Source organism: Cucumis melo, chromosome 3 (genome assembly GCF_025177605.1).
Source record: "Cucumis melo cultivar AY chromosome 3, USDA_Cmelo_AY_1.0, whole genome shotgun sequence".
NCBI classification, from domain to species: domain Eukaryota; kingdom Viridiplantae; phylum Streptophyta; class Magnoliopsida; order Cucurbitales; family Cucurbitaceae; genus Cucumis; species Cucumis melo.
The window spans coordinates 28,145,437-28,170,570 of NC_066859.1; the positions used below are offsets into that span (position 1 = coordinate 28,145,437).

Below are 25,134 nucleotides of genomic sequence, written 5' to 3' on the forward strand. Positions count from 1 at the left end.
ACGAACCCAACCGCCGTCACGATCTCTCATTCGCACGAAGCTTGTTTCACCATCCATCCTTTTCCGTAGCATGCTACCGCACCAGGGCGTGCTCTCTTCGCCGTTGAAGAAGCCTCCATCTTCGAGCAGTCATGTCCCAAGTGTGGGTGCATAGTTCCCGTTAATTATAGTGTATTTGTGGATGTGGGTGCATAGTTTGTATTAAAAGTATTTGTGGATTTGTTAGAAATGTATTTAGAAATCACATTTTTCAATTAGGCAGGGGCATTTAAGGCATTGTTCTCTTATTTATTATTTAAAATTTTTATGTTTTGCTATTTTGTCAATTTAAAAATAAAATTGTCATTTATCCAAAGTAAGCCTCTAATTTTGTTATTCTTCTTGTCGATAATCGTAATTTGATTGAGTTTGGATAATTATGTTTTCTTCCATCCAATTTAATTTAGGCCCTAAATATAAAAGTTGGGCCAAAGTTGGACCAATGAAATAATGAGGTTGAGCCCACCGAGCAAATGACCATAAGCCCGGATCCAACAAGTAAATGGGCTCCAAGCCCACCTAAAACCTATAAAATTTCTCTATAAATAGAGACATTTGACATTTATTTTTTGATCTTCGGATTGAAGGAATAACTAAAGCTCTAGAAAATTGCAGACTTGAGAAGATCGAATACTTGAAAGATTAAATTTTCATTAGATTTCAGAAGATTGAAGCTTCCTGAAATCAAATATCACAAAGTTTTAACTTTAATTTGTACTCGAGAGAAAGCATCAAAACATCAAAAGAGTAAACATTAAAAATTGTATTCACTATATCAATTAATATACAAAATTCAATTCCACTAATTATATTTCTCATAAAACCTCGTATGAATAGTGATATCGATAAATTTGAGACTATTAATTACTGTTTAGATTAACTTACTATTAAAGTATAATGCATTTGAGATGAACTAAAATAATTTAAAAATACTTACATCACTCTCAAAACTAACCTTAAAATCAAATTTAAAACTCGAGTAGTATGTCAAAAGTGAAAGTTTAAATAAATATTACTTTTAATATAAATTAGAGTTATGAATTTGAAGCTTGAGTACAAATATTAGGTATACTATAATAACATGACTTTCCCCCTACGGAAATTTCCCAAGAGAAAAACTGGTTTAAAAATTAAATGAGGAAAGAAAGGCGTGAGATAGCAGCCAGCTGAATCATCTTAATTGGTTCCATTCTCATCAACCCAAGCTTTGACACAAATCTGCTTCCCCTGTTCATACGGAGCTTGCGCTTTGATTTAAGAATGTCAACACACTGAGTTTCCCTTTTGACTCGTTTTCAACTCAACGATCTTCCCTTCCTCCCTCTTTTCGCCATGAAAAACGCTTCCATCAAAGGCCTTGAAGTCTTCGATTTCACCGAAGAAGACGAGCTTCCTGAATTGATCTCCGAGAAGCACCTCACCAAATTCAAAAACCCTAATCTCGAATCTAACGCTGTTTTCAAGTATGAATTTCTCGAATGTGGTACGTATTCCTCTACTTTAAACTACTTCCTTTTCGTTATTTTAGTTGTTTCCAATTAGTTGTGGAAGATAGTTGGATACGGGTCTTTGGTTTTGATTGGAAACAGAGTATCGGTTCTCTGGTATAGATGATTTAGGCATTACGGGGGTTTTGTGGAGTTATGCGTAGTGAAAGTTGATTGCGATATTGGTTCCGTTTGTTTTTTGCCCTAGGTAGAACATGGAGTTGTCTGGAGTATTTGAACGGCTCTTTGTGGCCGACTTTTGGTCAATTGCATCTATTGAATGGTAGCCCAGTGAGTTAAAATAATTTATCTGGCGAGATGTTGAACTGTCTGTGGGGTTTCACTAGTTTGGTATTATCGCAAAGTGCTTGCTTACTTCTGATGGGGAATTAAAGTGCATTTTCCCGCACTTAGCGGCTAACTTGTACGCTGTCAAAAGAGGTAATTGGTTATGAGTTTGACCGCTCTGGAGATCCACGTCGGAAAGAGGATTTCTGGAATGATATTTATTCATCTAAAAAGGAACGGATGATGTGTTTACACTGGTATCATAAACTAGCGAAGATTGCTAAGGCAATTATTTCCGTTCAAGTTTGAATATATCCTTATCTGAAAACAAACATAAATGATTGTGATGTTAATCTATGCTGTTGTGTTATTTTCAGTACTCACTACGAGTTGCACTTATCTAAGTGATCAGATTTGCTTTCTTTTTGTGCCCTTTCTTTAATGAATATCCGTACAACAATGCTACTGCAGAACAGTGATCCATTTTTTTTTTCTTTTGGCCATCTTCAAAATTAGTTTCTTTGTTATGGTCATACATTTTATAAATTGATGAAGGTAAATTAACTTTTACCAATGGATTCATTGTTGAAGGGAAGGAGATTGAAAATACACATATGGATGTTGATTTGGACGAACGTAAACTTGGCTGTGACAATGGAATTTCATGTAATCCTTCAAGCACAACTAAAGAGCAACAAGTCATGGAAGAAGAGAAATATCGATCGGATGCCAATACAGAATCAAAAGTGAATTGCCATTCCCAAGATATGCTAATGCAAATAGATAATCATGTGACCCAAAGTCAGTGCTCTGAACTTGGAAAGATTGTATCTAGCTCTCAAAGTCCTGTCCTGGGGTTAAATTGCACTCTTCCTGAGTTTCCTGCTGAAGTACTTTACTTTCTGCTTTCTGAACATTATTTTCTTTTAAGATAGATAGGAGTATGAGTCATGTTTGATTAACACTTCTTTTATACTTAACAGCAGCAGCATGTTGATGGACTTTCAGATCCTAATGGAAGCATGAAAGGGAGTTCTCCAATGAGCCCTCCTTCAGAAACTGTAGAGGATGGTGGTATGTTCTGTATGCTGTTTACTTCAACATTCTTTTGGTTGTTGTTTCCCAGAAATGGAGTAAAATGTATCAATAAGAATGATTCTGAAAGGGGATTGATTTCAAGAAAGAAAGAAAAGAAAAGAAAGAAGAAAACCCTTCAATTAACTGATTGAACATTAAGGGCAGATTTCTAATGGCTTTGTTGATTAGTCTTCTTCCTCCTATTTGAAGGTTTATCATTCCTTTTCTCTGTTCAAATCTTTCAATGAATGGCTATTGCCCTGTTCAACTGGAAAAAGGAATGTGAAAAAATAAACTTAAATTTCCCTCTTCAATTTGAAAAATTGGACAATAGATCTTCATTAATATGTTATCCAGCTTGGTACAGACGGAAATTTCCAGTATTTGCAGCACATATAACATGCGAGAGTTGCCCGGAATAAACCTGTCTTCAAATTAAGTCTCATAACTCACTCGATTTCATTTTCTGACTATGACTTTTTGGGATAATTTTCAGTTTTGTTGAACGGGAAGTCCTCGGACAATTGCTCATCTGACAATGAAAAGGTAAGTTTCTTCCTTATGATGCTTTAAACAGACAAAGAAACATTCCATGCACTCATGTCTTAAATTTTTCCTGAAACTTATTTACAATTTTTCATTTTTGTTTACCCGGAATCCAGGACTTTTAAAGTCTAACTATTTCTCTGAGAAGTTTAGGTTGCCTGGGTATTCATGTTGCTTGTACATGTTACGAATTCTTCATTATCAGTCCACGTCAAAGGATCTTTTATCTTGAAGGAAACTAGTTTCGTCTTATTAACAGAGAGCGTTTGAAGGGAAAAACACTGGTTGGGTTAAGAAGAAAAAATTGAAATAGAAACATTATGCATCTTCTTTGATATCAAATTGTTTTACTTATTTATTTTTTTTATACTGAAACAATTCTTTTCATTGATAAGATCAATAGAATCTAGTTCTCCAAAATATTGGATACTAAGAACAACAAAATTAACAAGGATACATATCGAGTAATACAAAGGCATAAAAACGTAAATTAAGCTGAACTAATGAAAGTATTACATTTCAAACAAATGTCCTGAATGGAATTGTTGAATGATATACTTAAATTTACCTTCACCCATCAATTTAATCATTTAGGTCAATTGATGATTTAAAAATGGTAGGATACCGAAGTTGTCCAGGGAGGAGTGTTCAAGCCTTGCAATGTTATTTTCTCCCCAATTAGAATTGGTTTCCACTTGCCGAGTCTTTCATATTTCAAGCCCACAAGTGAAGGAAAGCATTGAATGATATAATTAAATTTACCTTCAACCATTAAATTAAGCTTTTGGGTTAATCGGTGATTTAAAAGGAATAATTGGCAAAAGCTTTAGATTGAGAACACCATCACGAGGCAAGAAGATGTGCTTATTCTGATATTGAAGTGTTTTATGAAGTTATGTTTGTATTTTAATTCTGAAATGTCTAAGTTCACCTTTTCTGGGGGGTAATAGAACTCAGAATTTTGTACAACTTAGGAATAGGATGTAGCAATGATTACTTCAGTGGAACATGCTTCTTGGAGATTTTTTTAATAAATAATACTAATAAGTTATTATTGTTGAAGATTATTATTATATCAATCCCATACGCAGATTCTAGTCACAAAATTTAATTGTCTAGAATATATGCATTTGGGTACTCAATCTTTCCTCCTTTCAATTTATAGGATGATCTTAACGAGGAGGTTGTCCTTTATCCTGATTATATTGTATGTGGAGATTTTTACTGTGCCAGTCCATCGTTAACCTTTTCACATAATGGCATCAAAATTAATGGTTTTGCTGATTATGGAAGCAATGAGTTCCTTAACCTTGAATGGAGAGTTGATGATCTCATTCATATTGAGTCTCAGTGCTTTCAAAGGGTGAGTGGTTATATTTTTAGAAATTAAATTTCAGGATATTTGAGTTCCCTTTGTTGTGATTTTCCAGTTTTCTTTTGGCATACAGGTTGAATATGTGATGATCAAGCTCCATGTTATATCGAAGGATGCTGGTGAATGTGATAATGCGTGTGACACTTCTGGTTAGTGGATGTCTGCAAGAATATATTGACTTTTTGAACTTAGACTATCTTTGCATAAAATTGATAGTATTTCAATGTAAATTTTTTATAATTATGGACTACATTTACATTCTTCTGCAAGACTACGTTGGTTTTTTCTTGTGTCCTTTCAACTTTCTCAATAATGTGATAAAAAAAGTTTATCGTCTTAGTTTTAACGAATATGTACTGCCTATGAACTTGATTCAGGCATTAAGGAAGTGAAGATTGTTCTTGTTGATTCTTACTGGCCTGAGAAACAGCAAAAAATCAAATCTTTGGATTCCAGATACATGGCTATTTGGAATATTTCTCTTGAGTAAGTTATCTGTTTTCCGTGTCATTACATTATTGTCATTCTAAACTTGGCATCACGTTAATACATCAGTTAATGTGGCGTATTATAAAGAATTCACGATTTACTGTCTTAATTTCATGGTTGAGATGGCTATCTGTAAAATATGTCTCTCAGATGACATGCATGCACTGGTTGCATTCGCCAAATTTTTTTGTTGCGATTCCATTTGGCATATATTGACCTCCCTTGGTCATTGATTTATTGTTTTCCTCTAATATGTCTTGTAGTGTGGGAACAGGAACTGACGATGATGATTTGGGTGGGCAGAGACATTATTTCCCCAAGTGAGTGGAATATTTTTTTCTTTTTTAGCTAGTCTTCATGTTTTAAAACATTTGTTTAGGTTATTTGAAATCTTATTCATATCTACTTCTTAAACTATTCATTTTTTTTAAAATTTTGATTAAAATATTCATGTTTACTATGCTATGAGATTTGAAATGTCCTACATGCAGACCAATCTTTGTTCACCTTCTATTTGTAATTGTAAAGTATGCTCTCTTTTTTCTAGATGATCGATACACGAACTTCAGTATATTATCTGGTGGTGGCCACCTTTTTTTTCCTTCCAATTTTTATTAGTCTGTTTGCAGCTTTGATGAACCTTTTGAAGAAGTTGTCTATCCCAAAGGAGATCCAGATGCCGTCTCTATTAGTAAGCGAGACGTTGACTTGCTGCAACCAGAGACATTTGTCAATGATACAATAATTGACTTCTACATCCAGTGAGTCAAATTATATAGTGATTGTTATTGAATTCTGTTACTTTCAGAGATGTCCCCCTGTATATTCTCCTAGCGTTGTTGGGATTTTCAGCTTCTCATTTAAAGTTCTAGTCCACAATTCTTTTGTTTTCAAATTTCACCATTACCTTGCATGGATGACTGGTTTTCATATTAACAAACTTTTATTGCAAATATTGGACCATGCCCTTCTAAATGGAATTGATTGGCAGGTACTTGAAGAGCCAGATAGATCCCAAGGAGAAGCATAGATTTCACTTCTTCAATAGTTTTTTCTTTAGGAAGCTGGCAGACCTCGACAAAGATCCATCTAGTGCTTCGGATGGCAGAGCGGCCTTTCTGCGTGTTCGGAAATGGACACGGAAAGTGAATTTATTTGATAAGGATTATATCTTCATTCCTATAAACTTCAAGTAAGTTTCTTCTCTTCAAGAAAGATTTTTGTCTTTTTTTCATAAACTCGGCATCTCTGGAAATGGGTATCTTTTTCAACTTTGCATGTATATTTTAACAGCCTTCACTGGAGCTTAATGGTCATATGCCACCCGGGTGAAGTGGCTAGATGTAGCGGTAAGTTCTTCATTCATTGGGCCAATATATGGTCTCCCATCTGTCATAACTTCTGTCCTGTTACAGATGAAGATCTGATGAAGTCGATGAAAGTACCGTGTATATTGCATATGGATTCTATTAAAGGAAGTCATGGAGGTCTTAAAAATCTCATCCAAAGGTATTCCTTTGTTTTCTTAAGTTTGTATGAAGTTCAATTTATTAGTTTGAACAGTGAATCTAAGCTATCCAAAAAGGGGGTTAATCTTTTCTATCATGGTTAGTTTGACATTGCGTCTCATTTTTATTTACTAATACAGAATTAGTCTCTTCCTTACAGAGAAATGTTTGATGCAAACTTCAGATGTGTTTTCTGTACATGCCTTCTTTTGCATATTGCAACCAACCTCTTTTTCGTCTTCTGTTAAGTAATTTTTTGTTGCCTTTTATTTCTTTTTTCTAATTTCATGTCTAATATGTCTCTCAACTTTCAATTTTATGTCCATGAAGTTTAAAAAATTCAAAAGGTTAAGGACTAAATTTTTAATTCTAAAAGTTTAAGGATCTGACCTTTTTAGGACATTCCAACTCCAAGCAAACACAATAAACCTTTTAGTTGAAATCTTATCCTTGTATTCTTTTCTATCTCTGATATTTTAGATGAAGGCACCTTGCTATCACATAGAAAATGTTTTGTAGTAATTTGCTGATACTGTGTTTCACCCTTTCTACTTTTAGCATTTTGTTACCGTTATGGATTATAAAATGAGCCAGCTCCAATTTTCCAACTTTTCTGCATTTTGTAGTTTTAATTTTATTTCTTATGCAAGTTCCTGCTCAATCACTGGGTCCTCATGGTGCAATATATGACAGTTATTTGCTGGAAGAATGGAAAGAGAGAAACAAGGAGTCACCTGAAGATATTTCAACAAAATTTAAGAACCTTCGGTTTCTCCCATTAGAGGTATTTTCTGGCTGTTAACTTCATTGTATTGAAATTCAAAGCCATCCACAAAAAAGGAGTCCACTCACTTAGCAGTTCAGTCTTGAAAATAAAATTACAAAAATGTAGGATACCAAATGCCCATGAAAACTAACAAACCTCTCAGACCTCCACCGTGACCTCTTAGCTTCCCTATAAAGAAAAAGTTCAACTTTTTCTCTCGAATTCATTCTTCCCATAACCACAGCAAAGAAACAAGCCTGCCACATAACTCTATCCCTATCTGAAAATGAGGGATTAATCAAGAGATTAAGCTCCAGTCATAGTGCCACTAATCATGCCTCAAGCCCCATGTAACCTGAACGGACCGATTCCCTTTTTGTTAACACCTTATGTTTAATATTGTTGTCCTACATTCATTTTCTCTTTATCTCTCCTTTTTTGGGGGGTCTGTCTTACACGTCCTACATGTTCCATGTCAGCTTCCGCAGCAGGAAAATTCATTTGATTGTGGATTGTTTTTGCTCCACTATCTAGAACTTTTTCTGGCAGAAGCTCCTCTTGATTTCAGCCCGTTCAAAATCTCCAAGCTTTCAAAATTTGTAAGTTGTTTGCCTTGCACCCTTTATTTTTGTTCGAGAATTTCAACTTTTGTAATTGTCAGATATGACTAATTTTCTACTTAACCACCTCACCTAATAAATTGTTTTCCTTGCAAATACCAATACTGGTACAAACTAACTTTCTCAAATTTTTTTAACAAGAACTTCATTACCAACTAAAGAGAACACACTGAAGGCCTTTTGGTTGAGCTGATAGGTCTCTGAGTCTAAATTGGAGGGTCTAAAATAAAGGGCATCCAATTTTAAAGGGAGTGTTCTCAATCAATTTTGCGAGTTGCACAAAAGATGCTTGAGATGGGTTTATTATTTCTTGGTTTATTTCTAATTTATAATACGTAATTTTCTTCCTTTTATTTTCTTTATTGATGCTGTTCAAAGAATTCTTGTTCTGTGTTTATTTCATTTCTTATTGTCCAAGTCGTACATCTGCCTCGAAGCCTTTGTTCCACATGTATTCATCCTTCTAATAGATCTTTTACTTTTCCTTGAGGAAGAAAGGAGAGGAATCTTTTGTTTTGTTAATTGGACTAGCGGTCTGAAATGGCATGTGTTGTGCCGTCTCTGATCTCACTCTGACTGAAAGCACTCATGACTCAAAGATCACAATTCACATGACTCGTACTAAGTAGGTCAAATGACATGTTTCGCAGTTATCATACTTGAAGATACATTTGAACTTCTATAATTGTTATTGTAGGTCAACGAAGGAATGTTAGAAAGATAAAATAGCTTTTAAGTGTATTCTGCGTTTTTGTGCTTATGTGCAGAGTTATAAAATTCACAAAAATGATTTTTCATAAAATGACATAATATTTCTTCGGATTTGCTTTTTACATTTAAAATCTAATTTGATTTATTTTGAATGAATCTCCCCAGCTTAATGTGGATTGGTTCCCACCTGCTGAGGCCTACCTCAAGCGAACTTTAATACAGAGATTAATTTTTGAAATCCTTGAAAACCGATCTCGAGAAATGTCCACAGCTGCTTGCAGTGATGAACTCTTGTCTAAATTTCCATCCAGTAATGAGGATGACACTGGTGTGGAGTTTCTTCCGGAAAATGGAAGCCCAGCCGTGGCGTTCAATAACAATTTGTCAAGCTCACAAGCTGCTGATGGCATTGAAATTACTCTATTATCTGAATCTTCCAACCGACACAACCATTTTATTGACAGTTCTGGCTTGGTTGTCAGAGAATTATTTGAACCAGGCGCCTCTAATGGATCGTTACTGGGAAACTATCAATCTTTTGCTCAAACATCATCGTATTTTGATTCAAATGGTACTGTGCTGGAGGTATGTTCGCTTCTCATAACATCTAAGAAAACTGGGAGGATTATTTGATGGTCTCAATGGATTGACTAGAGAAATATGATTTAAAAAAAATCGTAAAAGCTATTTTGAGTGATTGCTAAACCATTCAAATTTATTTTCAAAATTAAACACTTGAAACCAAACACTGATGAAATCAAATCAACGTAAATCTTTTCGTTTAATTTACATTTTAGTGTTTCTTTACGGATGCTAGTATATTACATATATATAGGATAATACTTGGATCTATTCTGGAATGCACCCATCTCTATGCATCTCATGATTATCACACAAATAAAAAGAACTAAAATATTTTAAAAGAAGAAGTAAAGTAAACTTGGCACGTGGCAAACAATAATTAGGCAATTTAATAGGATGCACCTAAGTATTTTTCATATATGTATATCGACTATCCTCGGAAATAATACAAGTGCTGATATCAAAGATAAGGATATTAGGAAAAATAGACAAGATTTCCTCGTCATCTTCAAGCAATCCCTGGGCGTTAGTTCTAGATGATACCATTTCCAAAACCTCCCGTAGAGAACAATTGTAAGTATGCTTGTCAGCTCTGATGCTATAAAAATTTTTCTCATCAACAGGAGGACGCAGATGCAGAAACTGGAGACCGTTTCATGTACTTACCTCCAGAACAGGATGGTTTGCAGCCAATTGATGCAATGACATCTCAAGCTTGTCGTTTTCAATGTTCATCAAGAAGTCTTGAGTCCGACCCAGCTTTTGACCTATGCATGTCTATTCAACCAGAGCATGGTGGAGGCGTTGCCTCATCCCCGCCAGATGATTTGGAAGATATGGGAATCATTGAACGTTGCAATATCAGGGAAACAAGTCCTGGTAACAATGAAGAAGGGAACAGAAAAAGGCCTCAAACGATCGAGAAGGAGAATCTGGAACCTGTAGCAGAATGCCCTACGTCTGCCACTACCACGTTGCAAGATGTTGATCCAATTCTCGTTTCACAAGATACCAACGAGGAAAATATCAGTTCTGATGATCCCATGTATAAAGAGACTCTTGTTGCATCGTTGCATCTAGACAAAGACATAACAACCAACACAGATGTTGAACATGATGACGCACTGGTGGTTGTTTCGGTTACACAGGTGGACTTAGACGTGCAACCCCCTGCCAAAAAACCAAGGCATTCCCCGCACCACGAAGAAGCAAGTAACAACGATGTAAGGGAAGGTTTGTCGGATGTTAGATGAAAGGCTGCCCTTATATTTGTAAATGATAATTTGACTAGTGTTTGGTTTGCCATGCTGTCAATATTGTTATGGCTCCATATCAACTTAATTAAAATACCGATAGAAAATTCATTTGGGTAAGGTTGATGTGCCCATGTTCATGTTAGTTATATCAAGGATTAGTTTTATTTCCTCTACACCTCCAACATCCCCGTTGCTTCCATTCTCTTCCTTTAACTTTTATTCTCTTTTTTTCCAAAAAAAGAAATCAAAGCTTCCTTAAACTGTTAGAAAATTGAACTGTTGCTATTGTTATTCTTCTAGGCAAGAAACATAAGGTGTCGTTTTACTCTTTAGTGAGTCGATTTTTTTTGAGGAATGGCACGTGTGATTTTTCATCTCTGCTCGTACTATAAAGTACTTGATATGTCATTTTAAAGATATGAAATATCTACTTTGTTCTTAGCTCTCACTTTCCCTTAGTTTTTTTTGTTTCTCCTGTTTCTTTTTTCTTTTTTAGGATCTCTTACGTGTGTTTTCTTATATTATCAAAATATTACATACAAAAAATATCTAAGTTTCTGTTAGGCAATTTAAAAGTAAATATGTTTTAATAATTTACTATATTTACATGATTAAACATATGAGACGAGTGATTATTCAAAAAAATGGAGTTGTATCAACGAAGATTTGATTAAAACAATTTATCATTCAAGTAGCAAAAAGTATTATTCTCTATTGTAATTTTTGTTTTAATCATATTTTAGTTGTTTTAGCTAAATGAATATTCATTTCCATACTTTTTTGGATTCTTTGCATATTAATGAAGCTAAAAAAATTTATTTTTATGTCTAACAAATAGTAAATCTTTTCTAAAAGATAAGAAGTTCAAGTACTGAATTTGTAATTTTGAAAGTGGATTAACAAATATGCATCTCAAAATTCAAATACTAAGTCTAGTTTGGTTTTATTTTTATTTTTAATCTAGTTGATTTATAAACCGTACCTTCATTTATTATTTACTATTATTTTATATGTTTTTGTTGTTTAATATTAAGAAAAACAGCATCTAATTTACTTTTTATCATTTCTCAAAAATACCAAAATTCAAGTCAGCATCGGCAACCACCGTCACTCCCCGTTTACGGAAAACGGAAAAAACTGTTTTGTGCTACGCCAGTCCCCACTCCGAGTCGTCTTCACCTTCACTGTGATCTCGAAGAAACCAACAATGGAGCTTCATTACTACACTCATCGGAACCAATCCCACAGAGCCGCTCTTGCTGCTGTTTTTCTTCTTCTTTTTCCTCTTTTTCTCCCCAATCTCTTCCATCCTTTGGGTCGCGCTTCGCCTTCCTTGTTCTCTGTACGTTCTTCATCTAATGTTATCCTTTTCCCTACGATTCGTCAATGATTCGTCTTATTTTGAATTGCAAATTTATAATGAAATCTGTTGCTTGCTTGCCCTAATTGTACCTAGGATTTTCTTTGATAGACGAGTTCGGTAGATAGTTTAATTGGACTCTCTTTTAGAGCGAAGTTTCTGAAGTCCTTTGTTAAATTTCTTCATATTGACTTGTTTCTATTCCTATTTCTTTATAGGTGTTCTCTCCAATTTTTTGACTCGAAAAACGGATGGTTTTGCATTTCTTTTTGGTTTATAGTCTTTCGTTTTCCTTTTTCTCTCTTTCTTCCTCTTCCGTATCCGATAATCACAGAGGCAGAGATTGGTAGTAATGCATACGGTTATTTTTATATATATAATTATTTGATATTCTTTTATATAACAGGAGTGGATTTCTCCAAAACCGAGGCACACGATTTTGCTGGACAGTGCTTTGCATCGTATCACGGTTAGTAACATCCTTTGTTTGCTTGTTTCTTTTAGGGTTTTAACCATCTCCATTTTCTAAGATTAAAATATTTATCCACGTTGGATAATCATTTAGGAAGTGTTTTGGGATAAAGTGGAGTTATGGAGTAGTAGAGTTGATGGTGTAAGAAGTTAATAGAGCATAAAATTGATGTTTTTAAGTCATGGACCTAGTCTTTTTTGTTGTTAAACTTAAGCTTATAAATACTACTTTTATCTATGATTTTCTCTAAACAAACTCTTTAGAGCCAAAGACCCCTCTAGTTTTTTTTTTTTGCAAAATTTAAGCTTATAAATACTACTTTTATCTATGAGTTTCTCTATTTTAATATCTATTGTTTAGGGGTGTGTTTTAGAATCCAAGTCTTTAAGCTTATATACTTAAACACTTGGACTCAGAGTCAAATTCTAAAAATACAAATAAGTTTTTAAAATATTCTTTTTTTAGTTTTCAAAATTTGGCTTGGTTCTTGAAACATGAAAAGAAAGTGGACAACACAATATAGGAACTTATAGATGGAAGTATTGTTTGACTATTTGTAGGTTTAACTTTTTTTGAAAATCATGGTAAGGAGTTAGTGAGAAAACAAGCACGATTTTCAAAAACTAAATGGTTATCAATGAGGCCGAAATCCTTATCAAATGAGACTAGATAATTAAGTGAAGTTTTTTGTTTATGGTGTTTCTTACGTTGAGGTCTGTCTTTGACATTTTAGACATTTGAAGACCAGAAAGAGATATGGTCTCCATTGTCGAATCAAGGATGGAAACCTTGTCTGAAGCCTACAAGAAGGGAATGTGAGTAATACGACTTGAAGGCCGAATTTCGAATTTTAGTATTCCTTATTCTAGCTTACCTACATTGATTTTTGAGCGGAATTCTTCACAACTTTTTGCTTCTGCACTTCTTAGATGGCTCCTTCCTCATATACACGCATCTGATACCATGCAGTATCACGAAGAAAATCTCAAGGTTACATTCAAGTGTTCTTAGATGGAGGATTAAATCAGCAAAGAATGGGGGTATGTATATTTTCTTTTTTGTTAATATCATCGCCATCTTCCAAACTATGGATGAAATGTAAAACCAATCCCAATTCATTGACATTTTATCCTTCAGGCTTCTTTAGCTGTATAATAACTTATCCCCCCTCACACACACACACACCATGTGAAAGATCTGTGATGCAGTTGCTGTTGCCCGAATACTGAATGCCACATTGATCATACCTCATCTTGAAATTAATGCTGTTTGGAAGGATTCAAGGTACTAGGAATGAGTTCATCGTAGTTTCTTTTGACAATTGGGGGGGGGGGGGGGGGGGGGGGGGGGGGGGGGGGCTTCCAGGAAAGACTTGCTAAAATTGTTTTTTTTTGCTGACCAGTTCGTTTGGAGAAATTTTTGATGTCGATTACTTTATTGATGTCCTACGTGATGATATATCAATAGTCAAAGAGCTGCCTACTGAATACTCCTGGAGCACTAGGGAATACTATGCTACTGGAATCCGCAATACTAGAATTAAAACTGCTCCCACCCATGCTTCTGCAAACTGGTACTTGGAAAATGTCTTGCCCGTATTGCAAAGGTAAGTCCTGGCCGTAATGAGGATATTTGATTGCACGAAATTCACATGTTAGTTGTTAACTACTGTATTTTCATCATTTTGATCACTACTTACTTTCTGTTGAAATAAGCTCTCATTGTTACAACACGAACTCTTACCCCATTAGTTGTCGTAGTGAACTCAGTTATATTGGAATTTGCTTAAGCAGTACATGACCTTTCTTTATTATTTATCTGTTATATTGGAGCGTGCTAAAAGTTTTTCTTTTAGGGAGAAGACTTTATACAAATAAAGTACTATATGTGTTAACAGGAATTTATTGCAAGAAAGTAATAGGAAAAAAAATCAATTTTTACCACTAAAAGTGTCTAAGTTTTATCAATCTCGACCCTAGACTTTCAATTTAATCAAATTGCATCCCAAACATGGATAAGTATTGCAATTTTAATCCTAGATTTTAAAAGATTTTGCAATATTTACCCTTTAATAAGCCATCGCCACAAATGTCACTCAAAGATCTCTCTTATGCTTTCGATGAATTAATAAAACTTAGTACATGAAATACCAATTTACTTGAACAGGTCTCTTCTTCCAGAGGGATGTTTCTTAGCAACTTTTGAACACCCCCCCCCCCCCCCCCCCCCGAACTTATTTTCCAAGACCACTCTCTCATGTATCAAGAAAATCCATTTTACACCACTCTCTCACGTGCTGCCTGTTTTTTTCTTCTTTAGTATTGTACATTTGTGTAATAACTACATTTAGGATATGAGCTGGAATGACTGAATCAATTGGTAACAGCTACGGGATTGCTGCTATTTCTCCATTCTCTCATCGTCTGTCTTTCAACGACTTGCCTACTGAGATTCAACATTTGCGTTGCAAAGTCAATTTCAAGGCATTGGCCTTTGTTCGTGGTATCACTGAATTAGGAGATACCATCATCAATCGCCTTCGTTACCCTTCAAATCAAAAGGAAACAGAAAGAGTTGAGAGTCTACTAGAAGACGAGAAAAGAAAATTGGAAGGTGGGAAATTTGTTGTGTTGCATCTCCGATTCGATAAGGTCAGTACCTTGCCCAGTTTTTTTAAAAGAACTATTGAACGTCATAAATTAACCTTTAATACCATAAGTTAGAATTTATTCCATTGTTCCTCAGCTCATTCATTGAGCATACGCTATTATCTGTTAGGAGTCTTTAAGGTTTCCTTGCAAATTGTAATCTTGGATGATATGGATAGTCATGATGCAGTGGGTAAATACTGAAATTTCCGTGAGGCTTTATGTTCTGGATTCAATCTAATATCCACATTGCAACAATCAATGATATGCTATATTCTTTTGTTACAGTATTTCACCATGTAACTAGTTTCTAGGAGCAAATTCATTTAATTTAGATTTGCTTTGACTGGGGCATTATAAAACATCTTACGCTTTACAGTTAGCAGTTTCAATTCCAGTAGTACTCTGAATCTGTGATGTCATCTCTACAAATCATCCTTGCAGGATATGGCTGCTCATTCAGCTTGTGAGTTTGGTGGGGGCAAAGCTGAGAGACTGGCTCTTGCAAAATATCGTCAAGTGATTTGGCAGGGAAGGGTTCCTAACTCACAGTTCACTGATGAAGAGTTGAGATATCAGGGACGTTGCCCCTTGACTCCTGAAGAAATAGGACTGGTGCTAGCTGCTCTGGGGTTTAGCAATACTACACGGGTCTATCTTGCTATACACGAGGTCAACTTTTTTTCTTTACAAGGAATTGGCAAATAATCTATAAACAGAAATCTAGGGGAATTGATAATTGTGTTGTAGAAACCTTCTTTTGACGTCTAAGCAGTGTGAGCTCTCTCTTAGGTTTTGGAAATGGCCGTGTCTATTTCAGGTTTATGGTGGGGAAGCAAGAATTTCAACTTTGCGCAAAGTTTTCCCGCTCCTGGAAGATAAGAAAAGCCTTACCTCTCCCATGGAACGTGCTGGTGTAGCAGGCAAAGCATCATTATCAGCTGCAGTTGACTATTATGTAAGCTTGCACAGCGACGTCTTCATTTCTGCCTCGCCTGGCAACATGCACAACGCTCTGGTGAGTGCCTCTCTTCCTCGCTCTTGCTATGCTTTTCGGTGGAAACTAATGAGAAAAATGTGATAGCTAGTAGCTACCGCTACAATAGGTTTAAATTATAAGAGATATCCCCAGTTTTGTTTTTTTAAAAAATTTCTACTTCCTCGACATGCAATATTACCCTTAAGCTTTCCTAAACGTTTGAAGAATATAATTAGAGTAGAAATCCATGAGAATGTCAGATAAAAAATTAGACTCGAAATAATGTAACGGTGACTTAAAATAACATGACAGTTCAAGTTTTTCCTTCTCAATCACCATCATTTCATTCCAAATCTGAATTCTCATTTCGAAGGATTTCTATTTCAATGGTAATTTTAAAAAGTTTATAAACAGTCAAAAGTAATATTGCAAGTTTTGAAAGATTAAGAGTATCTCTTCACAAATAGCCAAGTTAAAAAGGGGATTTTCTATAATTTAGTCCAGTACAATTTTCATACATGCATGAACCTGAAACCAACATAGTAGCATCATAACCAATCTAATTAACTACATTGCCAAAGTGCAAAATGCTCTGTAGGTTCAAACTGATAAAAGGAAGTGAACTGTTTTCATATAATCAGGTGGGGCATCGGGCATACTTGAACATGAAAACCATAAGGCCAAACATGGTACTGTTAGGACAGCTGTTCCTCAATAAGAGCATGGAATGGTCAGAATTCAAGAAGGCTGTTCTCACCGGACATAGAAATAGACAAGGGCAGATCAGGTTAAGAAAAGAGAAACAATCCATATACACTTATCCTGCTCCTGATTGCATGTGCCCTAATGTTTGACCACATATGTAAATTTTCTTTTACTTAGCTCCGAGTATTGATTTCGAATGTTATACTGTTCTATTTCATTTGGGGAAGTCTGCCTTTGTCTAGTATTTCAATAACTTGATGTTAAAAGATTCCCAATAATGAAATATCTATCTTCATTGCATGTTGAATCTTAGTTGACATATCTCATTGCACCTAACGATTTGAGATGTTCCATTGCAGCTAACAATCCCTACATTTTTGTACTTATTATTTCATAGCAATTCGAACTTTGTATCTCGAGCATTAAAAGAAAAAACTTATTTCCATTAAAAAGATATTATGCTCGTCATTGTAATATGCTCATGCTAAAAGTCTTTTCGGATAATATTCTCCCCATTGGGTAGTTTAGTTGTGGCCATCTTGTTTCATTGTATTTTACTTATCCTTAACATTCATGTAATCTTACTTTCACCACGATCATATTATTCATCTTTCAGCCTCTACCCTCTTGTTCGAGTTTGATTAACTCGAGTTTGCTAAATCTATCATTCGCTAGTTCAAATGTATGAAATGCCAGACATCCTGGGATATCATTTAACTATAAGAATATGAACTGTACGGAAGGAACAAAATGATGAATGTAATTTTCCCCCTTCTCTTTTTTTACTTTCCATTCTCTTTCTTGGGGAGAAAGTCAGCATAGTGTACACTTTCGTTGGCCAATATTGCATTTGGATCACAAGATACAGATTTTTTACACTAGCGAGCCTGCAAAATGCTTGCTTAAAAATGCAGCCCTGCATTTCATTTGCGCATCGCTTCAAAAATCAGAAGAATAATTGGGAGAAAGCAACCGTAGTGTGCCTCAACTCATCAATCATTTTTCGTCGCACCTGGAACGGCAGGCATTTGACCATCTTTCAAATCCTTACTGTTGGGGGGAAACTCACTCCCATTCCTCTGCGTGGAAATTTCTTTTGAATCCAAATCTTCATCAATTGGAAGAGTTCTTTTGGAACCTTCCAAGGCAACTCCCAGCACAATATTCTCCTCCAATGGTGGCCTCACCACTGATGGTGATGCAGACGTCTTCTCCCCATCTTGCTTATTTTGCGAGCTTGTTGAAGGAATATCAGCTTTCTCGCTCCCAGGACTGGAAGCTGAAGGCGATCTTTTGGGCGGAGTTCCTCGTGGCATGTTGTCTTTGGAATTCAGTCCCAAGAGATCTTTCTTTTCTCCTTTTATCTCATTGCTTGTTACTGGCTTTTCCGCACTGCTTTGTTCTGGACTGCCGGTTGATAGATTGGGGGCTGAAGGCTTAGGTGTAGTACCAGATGGAGAAATTGATTTTTTATCATCTGCTTTCATATCAAGATTTGAAGTTGGTCCAGTTGTGTCGGGGGCTTTTGTCCCTGACGTCGAGACTGCCTCTTGTTTGGCTTCCTTTTCTTCAGTTGATGAACGAGTGGGACGACTAGAGACTTTTGTTTTGTCATCACCATTGACTTTATAAGATGGCTCAATAAGAAGCAGAGGACGGTTAGTAGCCCCTGAACGAGAATACATGGTCTCAGAAAATGGTACGTTCTCCAAATCAGCCTCGCCATATATTTTCTGAACAGTGCGAATAGGAGTGGCAAGCCGGGCCCTATGATGGCTGATAACTCTGAGAAGATCCAAGAGAATTGCCTCCTGCACAACAATTGGCAGCTGAAAGTTTAGATACTTGAATAACCACAGCCACATTCAAGTCCAGGTGAGTTCTTCCAAAGTACACCAAAAAGGAAAGTGCAAGAAAACTAATGAAGGTGTGAAGCATATTGTTTTTGTGAAACGAATAACAAGGAGCCAAAGTACAAAAGGAGACCTCAACTGAACAGAAGAACCTATATCAGTATAGAGACTAGCTACTAAAAGCTATGTCCAAATCAAGGTGAGGGTCAGCATAAAAGATAATTATAAAAACAAAATAAATAAAAGTTAGCTGAATATGGGGTTTCGAATAACCTTGAAAAACTTTGAAATTAAAAAGGTTATCATATGTTACATTCTTTTTCTAAATTGATTTAAAAGTGATTGGTCTATTTTCAAAAGTGATTCTATCGACAATAAATATGTTTTTATTTCTTATAATTGCCAATTAAATACCTATGCTATTCAAAGAAAAGTCGATTTCATTTTTTTGAAAAAAAAAACTTCATTTTTTTGAAAAAAAAAAACTTCATTTTTTTGAAAAAAAAAACTTCTTTTTTTTCAAAAATTGTTCCAGTCCAACAATATAGCATATAGTTTTAGAACACCAAAAAGCAGTCGTACCTTCACACACAGGTATTCTTCAAAACGAGAAGTTTTCACAAAGCAAGAAACCATGATCTGCAGGAACAGTAGGGAGATTGGTTAGAACTTTATAGGAAGAAAAGATAAGAAGAATAATGAAAATACAGCACATCCTGCAATGAAACAATGGAGGCAAGAGTTCATGCGAATGTTTCGGCCCTACGGAGTAAAACTATAGTTTCTAAAAAGCATTTCAGATTCACTTGCTGGGAAATATGACCAGATTGGTTACATCAAAATTGCAAAAAAAAAAAACCCAATATTATGAATTAAAATACTTGGTTCTCAATCAACAATATGTTAAGTAATTTTTTTTTAGAGAAGAACAATATGTTAAGTAATTACAGCATGAATAAAAGAAAATAACTTCTCTAAAGCTATCTGCAACCGGATTAAGAAATTGTCATGATAGATGCATCGTATCAAGTAACCAAAGTTTCGTGGGTAAACTGGTCACAATCTCAGGAAAAAAGCAAAATTCTATAGGAAAATGCTATTGCTATCCTTGGGAAAATTTGGGAATAAAAACAGTGTTCAAAGACGTCCAAAAGATATGTCCAATTGTCTTGACTTGGTTGTTTATGGTGCTTCCAATTGGATTTGCACACAATGAACTCTTTCGTAGCTACACATTCTTTAAAGTTTTTTACTATCTGGACCCTCTTTTTGGAAACTCTATTTTAGGTGGCTTTATTTTCCCACTTTTGGGATGCAAGTGTCTTCGTTTTATTTTACGGTAAATCAAATGTTTAAGTTCTCCCCTTCCACTTTGTTAATAAACATTTGATTTCACTGATCACAATCTTGCACATGTGAATTAACAAGTATGAAACAGAAGGAAGATAATTGGAGGCAATCCGTACCATAAGAGCCTGGTTTTCAGGATTGACGTTATCCAAAAAAATTCTACGGTGTAACCTTTGCTGTTCAACTTGAGGATTCTTGGACAAAACTTTGCGCATGTCAGCTACAATATACTGGAAATTAAAACCAAATTTTTGTTAGACAGCGCTTAATGAAAGGAACCTAGCGTAAACTAGTGTGAAAGACAAATTGATTCTCACATTGATCTTATTGACATCTAAGTGGCTGATGGCAAGATGAGTCTTGATACGCCAATGAGTCTTCTGGGTAAGATTCCTCACAATACTAACAGTGAATTTGTGATTAGGAATATGGACCGCTTCACGATCATCGCCTCGGATGATGGTTGGCGACCACCAACCAACATGCTTGCATTTGAAAAATCCATGTCAGAAAGAAAAATCAACCAAAGCTTGAGAATTCTAAAACCAAATCAGTATGTTGTTTTCCCTTCTGTTCTTATCAACATATTTCTTACAGTGAAAATGGGGTAGAAAAGATACAAACCTCAACCGTTCCTGATACTTCATATCCATCAATCTTTGTTTGAATCCATTCATTTACCACAAACGGTCGTGTTGCATGAATCATTACACTTGAAAGGAAGTTAGTAAATATCTGCATACATCAAAATTAAGAAATAAACTTGTCTGGTGAAAGAACGTCTAATAAATGGAAAGAAGACAGTGCCTTGGGGGAATTGTAATGGCAAATTTTACAATGAACCCAAAAAGTATTGTAAAATCATACTGGTAATGTTCATCAACAACAATGCGTAGGAGAACAAAGGTTTACCTCACGACCAGCAAGAGTAAGCAATACAGTCCCGAGACCTCCGGCAGTGAGCCACTTCTGAGTAGAAAAGCCGAGCAATTCCATGAACAATGAAAGGGCAGCAATCCAGACTGCAGTGTAAACAGCTTTCCCGGCAAAATCAAAGCCCATCTATAGAAAAATGAAGTCAAGTTTAAAAAGACTGATTAAAGCTATCCATGTGATGTAGGCATATATTTGTTAACTTTGTAATTATGTTTATTTTATTTAGTATAGTTGGTAGCATTAATCTATGACTTAGCTCTCCACCACTAAGTTATCCATCCAAGAATATCCCAAGTTCATAAACTACCTTTGTTCTAACTGGAAATTGATTAATAGTGAGCAGGCGTCAACTAATTTAAACTTGGAACAGGTTAGAATGTAGAAAGGATATCATACATTTCTTGCATCACTTGAGTCATTTGATTCATAAGCAAACTTTTGTACTTGTTGAATCAAGCTGCATGAAGGTTAAGGCCCATTAGAATCAAAATGCATGATATGGTCCAATCAGACACAAACAATTAACAAGGGTAAATGATCCATTGCAGAAGATGAACGAAAAAATAAGGTTATTATCTTATAAACATGCAATCAAGCAAGCATAGAAAGCAAATTTTGAAGAATAAATGCAAAATTTAAAACATCAGTAATCCAATCCGTTTAGCAACATTTAAATTATAGATGAACATCAGTCATTCAAAAAATTCAAAGGAAATTCTGAAGTCCAAAACTATGCACCTTGATAGACAATAGGCAAATGCCAGAACAGTAGACAAAGATCTAACAAAATTCAGAAGTCGTTGTTTGACAGCCTGACTGGCTACCGATGGTAAAACTACTGGATCCAATGCCCTGAAACAAACCTGGTATAGTTAGAAACTGGATCATCATCAGCCAAACTAATGATTAGCTGCCCTAATATTGCAGACTGCAGATATAACCTTACCTGCAGATCAGCGTAGCTCCAGTCCATAGCAGTAGAGGTTGAACATAAGAAGTCGTAACATAGTATGTACTACTTTTCTTCCAACTTCCATCTGGCTCCTGTTACAAAATTTGCATAACTAATCAGGCTGATCAGGTGTTTGCTCCGCTAGTGCAATAAAATAAAATTATATATTAAGATAAATACATGAAGAAATAGAATCCTCCCCAAGCGCATAAGAGGTCCAATACCCCAAGCAGCAAAAGCAATGACACAAGCTGCTGGAATTAATTTAAGTAACAGAGGACTGCTACGTAAGGCATCACAAGATCTGTAAGAAAATTCCAGAAAACAGGATCAGTATATGATAAGCACAGAAAAACGTGATGGACAAAATGGCATAGTAAACCACGTAAGTATTTGGTGCATCTCAAATAGTCGCTATTCCATTCAAAATGGTGTTAACGGATATTTAAGATACAAATTAACTGACTGCGATTTGCACCATTAACCATCAATGCATGCAGAAAGCAACAAGGTGTACTAGCTTACCAAGACTAGCATGAGACAGATTATAATTTTACGGTTGGGATAGACTACTTCCAAAAGGAAATGCATTTTCTTTCCTCTGCAATAGAACTCTATATCAAAGGAAATCATACCTCGTCAAAACCACAGCTGCAGACTTTAGAACAGCAGTCCCAGCTCCGCCACCTGATTCTAGAACAGATCGACACACAAAAACATTTGCTCTGGAAGACACAGGATACATTGGGCGACTTACACTCCGTAAGAGCTGAAGACTTCCAGGATTGTGCCTCTGACAATTAAAAGAAGAAAGTTATCCATAGTTTCAAACATCCATATAATTTTGAAATCGTCATACTTTCACCCACTAAGAGAACTCAGAGGAATTTATGAGCTTCCAAATACACAACTGAGAGAGAAAGAGAGAGAGAGCAACTCTTCTACATGTAATCCTCACTTAGACAGTATAATGCAGAAACAAAAAAGTATTTGTAAAATTTCAAATGCCTTTCATCCATACCAGACCATGTGATGTAGGAACGACAGTAACAAGATGTAGACGAGTCTTTCCCTTGACACTCTGCAATGTGAGTTGAAATCAATAAATGAAAATTAGAGTTGTCAGCCTTTAATGAGAGCACTGAGCAATCAAACAAAAGTTTGTGAATGACATACAATATGTAACTTATTGCATCCATGAACACTTTGAATCCCCAATTTATGTGAAAATTGGGTCGAACCAGGATGAACCATTGTTGAATTGAGATGAAAATAGCAATGTGCAGATGATAGTATCCCAATCCAGATTAATTTAGTTTGTACACTGAACCCCGTAAAAGGGGTTCAATTATGTAGTGCGATTTCTTGGTTCAGAGCTCAGCAATATACAGTAGAATGTCAAGTACCTGTCATAACCAATTGGTAATTTTATTAAAGCCAGCAAGTAGGGAAAACAATCTACTAACAAATTTCACAAAGATGATTCAGCTTTCTCCAATAAGACATTCGCCATGAAATCGACAATATTTCTTAGACAGATGCAATGAGAAGTTAGGGAGATTACATATACATATACTTATTTTGGATTATATCAATGATAAAAGGCTAAACTTAAAGAAATAACTGAAAGAAACAAACTCAAACTGACAATAAAAAAATATTGTAATAGTATTAGTAGCTTTATGAAACAGTGAACATTAGGAATAATGATGATGATGATGATGATAATAATAATAATAATAATCAACTCCCGCGATCAAAAGTTATATAACTTCCCCCAAATATTTTATTTCAAATCCTGACATCATCCATGATCCATCCATTAAATTAAAATGTAAACCTAAAAAAACAAAAAAAAAAACCCTAATATTTCAAATTCCCTAATCCTTGGCTACATTTTCAGTGCAAAATCCCCATTTCCGCCACCAAATCTTCTGAACAAAATAACAGAAACTGAAATCAAACATACAAATTACATTATCGATGATTCAACAAACACAAACAGAGATAAACTTCAAACAGATTAAGAAATTATTAAAAAGAAAAACAAAGACTCGGGTAGAAATGAGGTTGAAATCCTATAAACCATTACCTGGAGAATAAAGAAAAGAGAAGAAGTATCGGAAATCTTGGGTTATCGGATTTGCTTTAAATAGAAAGCTAGAACCGGGAAAGTAGCGTTGAGAAGAAGGTGGAAATGGAAGAAAAATTGCCGTCGGCGTAGACCGTAGGGGGTTGAAATGCCAGCATGGACCAATGAAAATGGATTGAAATTCAAAATTGGTATTAATATTTTTACGGTGTAAAATTATGTGGCGGCTGGAGCTTGGTTGATGTCAAGGTTCGTATTTGTGCGTGTCTCTTCTGGTTCCCATTTTGCCAGGCACTCCTTTCGCTTCTCTTGATATTTGTGTCTAAGTTTATCTACTTTTTTTCTTTCTTTTTCTTTTTGCTATCATTATTGTTATTATGTTAAAATACATTTTTTATCTTCAACTTCTGTTTAATTCTAAGTTCTTTTAATTATTATGTTAATAGGTTTTAAGGTTTGTTTTTTAAGAATAGCCAGAAAAATTATTATAAATAATAAAATTGTTTAATATATTTATAAAATATGGTAAAGTTTCAAATTATATTAATGTTTTATATTTATATTTGAAAAGGTGTACAATGGTTATCACCATTTTTAAAAAAAAAAATATTTACATATTTTAAGAAAAAATTGATAAATTATTTATATCTATAAAAAATTTTTGATAAATTTGATAATAGTATTTATCACATATTCTATTTTTATAATTTTTTTTAAATATTTTATTATTTAATCAATTTTTGCAAGTAATATTTGAAGAATTTTGAATTTAAAATTTATTGAAAGTATAACGACTAAAATTAAATAAATTTTAAAGTTTGAAACCAAGATGATATTTCAACGTGATTTTGAAAACTAAATTAATAAATATACTTATTAACCCAGCTGTGAACCTTAAATGCAAACTTCATATCTTTAGGCTAAACAAGTTTGCTCTAAAACGAATACATTCAAACTCACTTGAACGTATTTGCTTTGTACCGCAAAACTCAAACAACTTATTTACTATTTTGTCTTCGAAGAAAAAAGCACTACAAACAAAA

General features: G+C 34.9%; 3 protein-coding genes across 6 annotated transcripts; 2 read left to right on the forward strand and 1 right to left on the reverse strand.

Annotated features, from left to right (window-relative positions):
• The first annotated feature begins 1,148 nt into the window (after positions 1 to 1,148).
• On the forward strand, positions 1,149 to 10,917 carry LOC103488127 (probable ubiquitin-like-specific protease 2B). Of its 3 annotated transcripts, none has more exons than XM_008446706.3 (16): positions 1,149 to 1,522; positions 2,406 to 2,704; positions 2,798 to 2,888; positions 3,388 to 3,437; positions 4,603 to 4,800; positions 4,886 to 4,961; positions 5,190 to 5,298; positions 5,565 to 5,621; positions 5,931 to 6,062; positions 6,293 to 6,493; positions 6,595 to 6,650; positions 6,717 to 6,810; positions 7,503 to 7,593; positions 8,055 to 8,174; positions 9,072 to 9,491; positions 10,112 to 10,917. In XM_008446706.3, the coding sequence occupies exons 1-16, from the start codon at positions 1,372 to 1,374 to the stop codon at positions 10,739 to 10,741; spliced, it is 2,775 nt and encodes a 924-aa protein (XP_008444928.1). In that variant the 5' UTR covers positions 1,149 to 1,371; the 3' UTR covers positions 10,742 to 10,917. The 3 variants fall into 3 exon arrangements, with proteins under 3 accessions (XP_008444928.1, XP_050938268.1, XP_008444929.1); XM_051082311.1 differs by having other exon boundaries at positions 2,801 to 2,888; XM_008446707.3 differs by lacking the exon at positions 8,055 to 8,174.
• Positions 10,918 to 11,812: 895 nt separating this feature from the next.
• LOC103488125 (O-fucosyltransferase 31-like) lies at positions 11,813 to 17,208 on the forward strand. Of its 2 annotated transcripts, XM_051082313.1 has the most exons (11): positions 11,938 to 12,086; positions 12,323 to 12,376; positions 12,511 to 12,573; positions 13,310 to 13,391; positions 13,546 to 13,616; positions 13,772 to 13,860; positions 13,979 to 14,182; positions 14,963 to 15,227; positions 15,669 to 15,896; positions 16,045 to 16,242; positions 16,845 to 17,208. In XM_051082313.1, exons 2-11 carry the CDS (start codon positions 12,356 to 12,358, stop codon positions 17,055 to 17,057), a joined length of 1,434 nt encoding a protein of 477 aa, XP_050938270.1. In that variant the 5' UTR covers positions 11,938 to 12,086; positions 12,323 to 12,355; the 3' UTR covers positions 17,058 to 17,208. The 2 variants fall into 2 exon arrangements, with proteins under 2 accessions (XP_008444924.1, XP_050938270.1); XM_008446702.3 differs by lacking the exon at positions 12,323 to 12,376 and having other exon boundaries at positions 11,813 to 12,086.
• A 381-nt stretch (positions 17,209 to 17,589) lies between these two features.
• LOC103488126 (mechanosensitive ion channel protein 3, chloroplastic-like) lies at positions 17,590 to 24,318 on the reverse strand. The gene is made up of 14 exons (XM_008446703.3): positions 24,092 to 24,318; positions 23,176 to 23,405; positions 23,021 to 23,080; positions 22,635 to 22,792; positions 22,180 to 22,303; positions 21,994 to 22,091; positions 21,786 to 21,899; positions 21,444 to 21,504; positions 21,024 to 21,173; positions 20,736 to 20,846; positions 20,429 to 20,596; positions 20,228 to 20,341; positions 19,344 to 19,400; positions 17,590 to 18,719 (listed from the first exon to the last, which is right to left on the reverse strand). Exons 2-14 carry the CDS (start codon positions 23,251 to 23,253, stop codon positions 17,901 to 17,903), a joined length of 2,112 nt encoding a protein of 703 aa, XP_008444925.1. The 5' UTR covers positions 23,254 to 23,405; positions 24,092 to 24,318; the 3' UTR covers positions 17,590 to 17,900.
• Positions 24,319 to 25,134: the final 816 nt, after the last annotated feature.

What these genes read in the sequence shown, in the direction of transcription:
- LOC103488126 (XM_008446703.3), bottom strand. Translation starts at nt 23,253, where the DNA reads ATGGTTCATCCTGGTTCGACCCAATTTTCACATAAATTGGGGATTCAA. An exon ending in GATGCAATAAGTTACATATT is followed by an intron (nt 23,081 to 23,175) that starts GTATGTCATTCA and finishes CTCACATTGCAG; the next exon opens with AGTGTCAAGGGAAAGACTCG. An exon ending in TAGATGTCAATAAGATCAAT is followed by an intron (nt 20,342 to 20,428) that starts GTGAGAATCAAT and finishes TTTAATTTCCAG; the next exon opens with TATATTGTAGCTGACATGCG.
- LOC103488125 (XM_008446702.3), top strand. Translation starts at nt 11,952, where the DNA reads ATGGAGCTTCATTACTACACTCATCGGAACCAATCCCACAGAGCCGCT. An exon ending in GTCTTGCCCGTATTGCAAAG is followed by an intron (nt 14,183 to 14,962) that starts GTAAGTCCTGGC and finishes AATTGGTAACAG; the next exon opens with CTACGGGATTGCTGCTATTT. An exon ending in TCTATCTTGCTATACACGAG is followed by an intron (nt 15,897 to 16,044) that starts GTCAACTTTTTT and finishes TGTCTATTTCAG; the next exon opens with GTTTATGGTGGGGAAGCAAG.
- LOC103488127 (XM_008446706.3), top strand. Translation starts at nt 1,372, where the DNA reads ATGAAAAACGCTTCCATCAAAGGCCTTGAAGTCTTCGATTTCACCGAA. An exon ending in AGTCTCAGTGCTTTCAAAGG is followed by an intron (nt 4,801 to 4,885) that starts GTGAGTGGTTAT and finishes TTTGGCATACAG; the next exon opens with GTTGAATATGTGATGATCAA. An exon ending in CTTAAAAATCTCATCCAAAG is followed by an intron (nt 6,811 to 7,502) that starts GTATTCCTTTGT and finishes AATATATGACAG; the next exon opens with TTATTTGCTGGAAGAATGGA.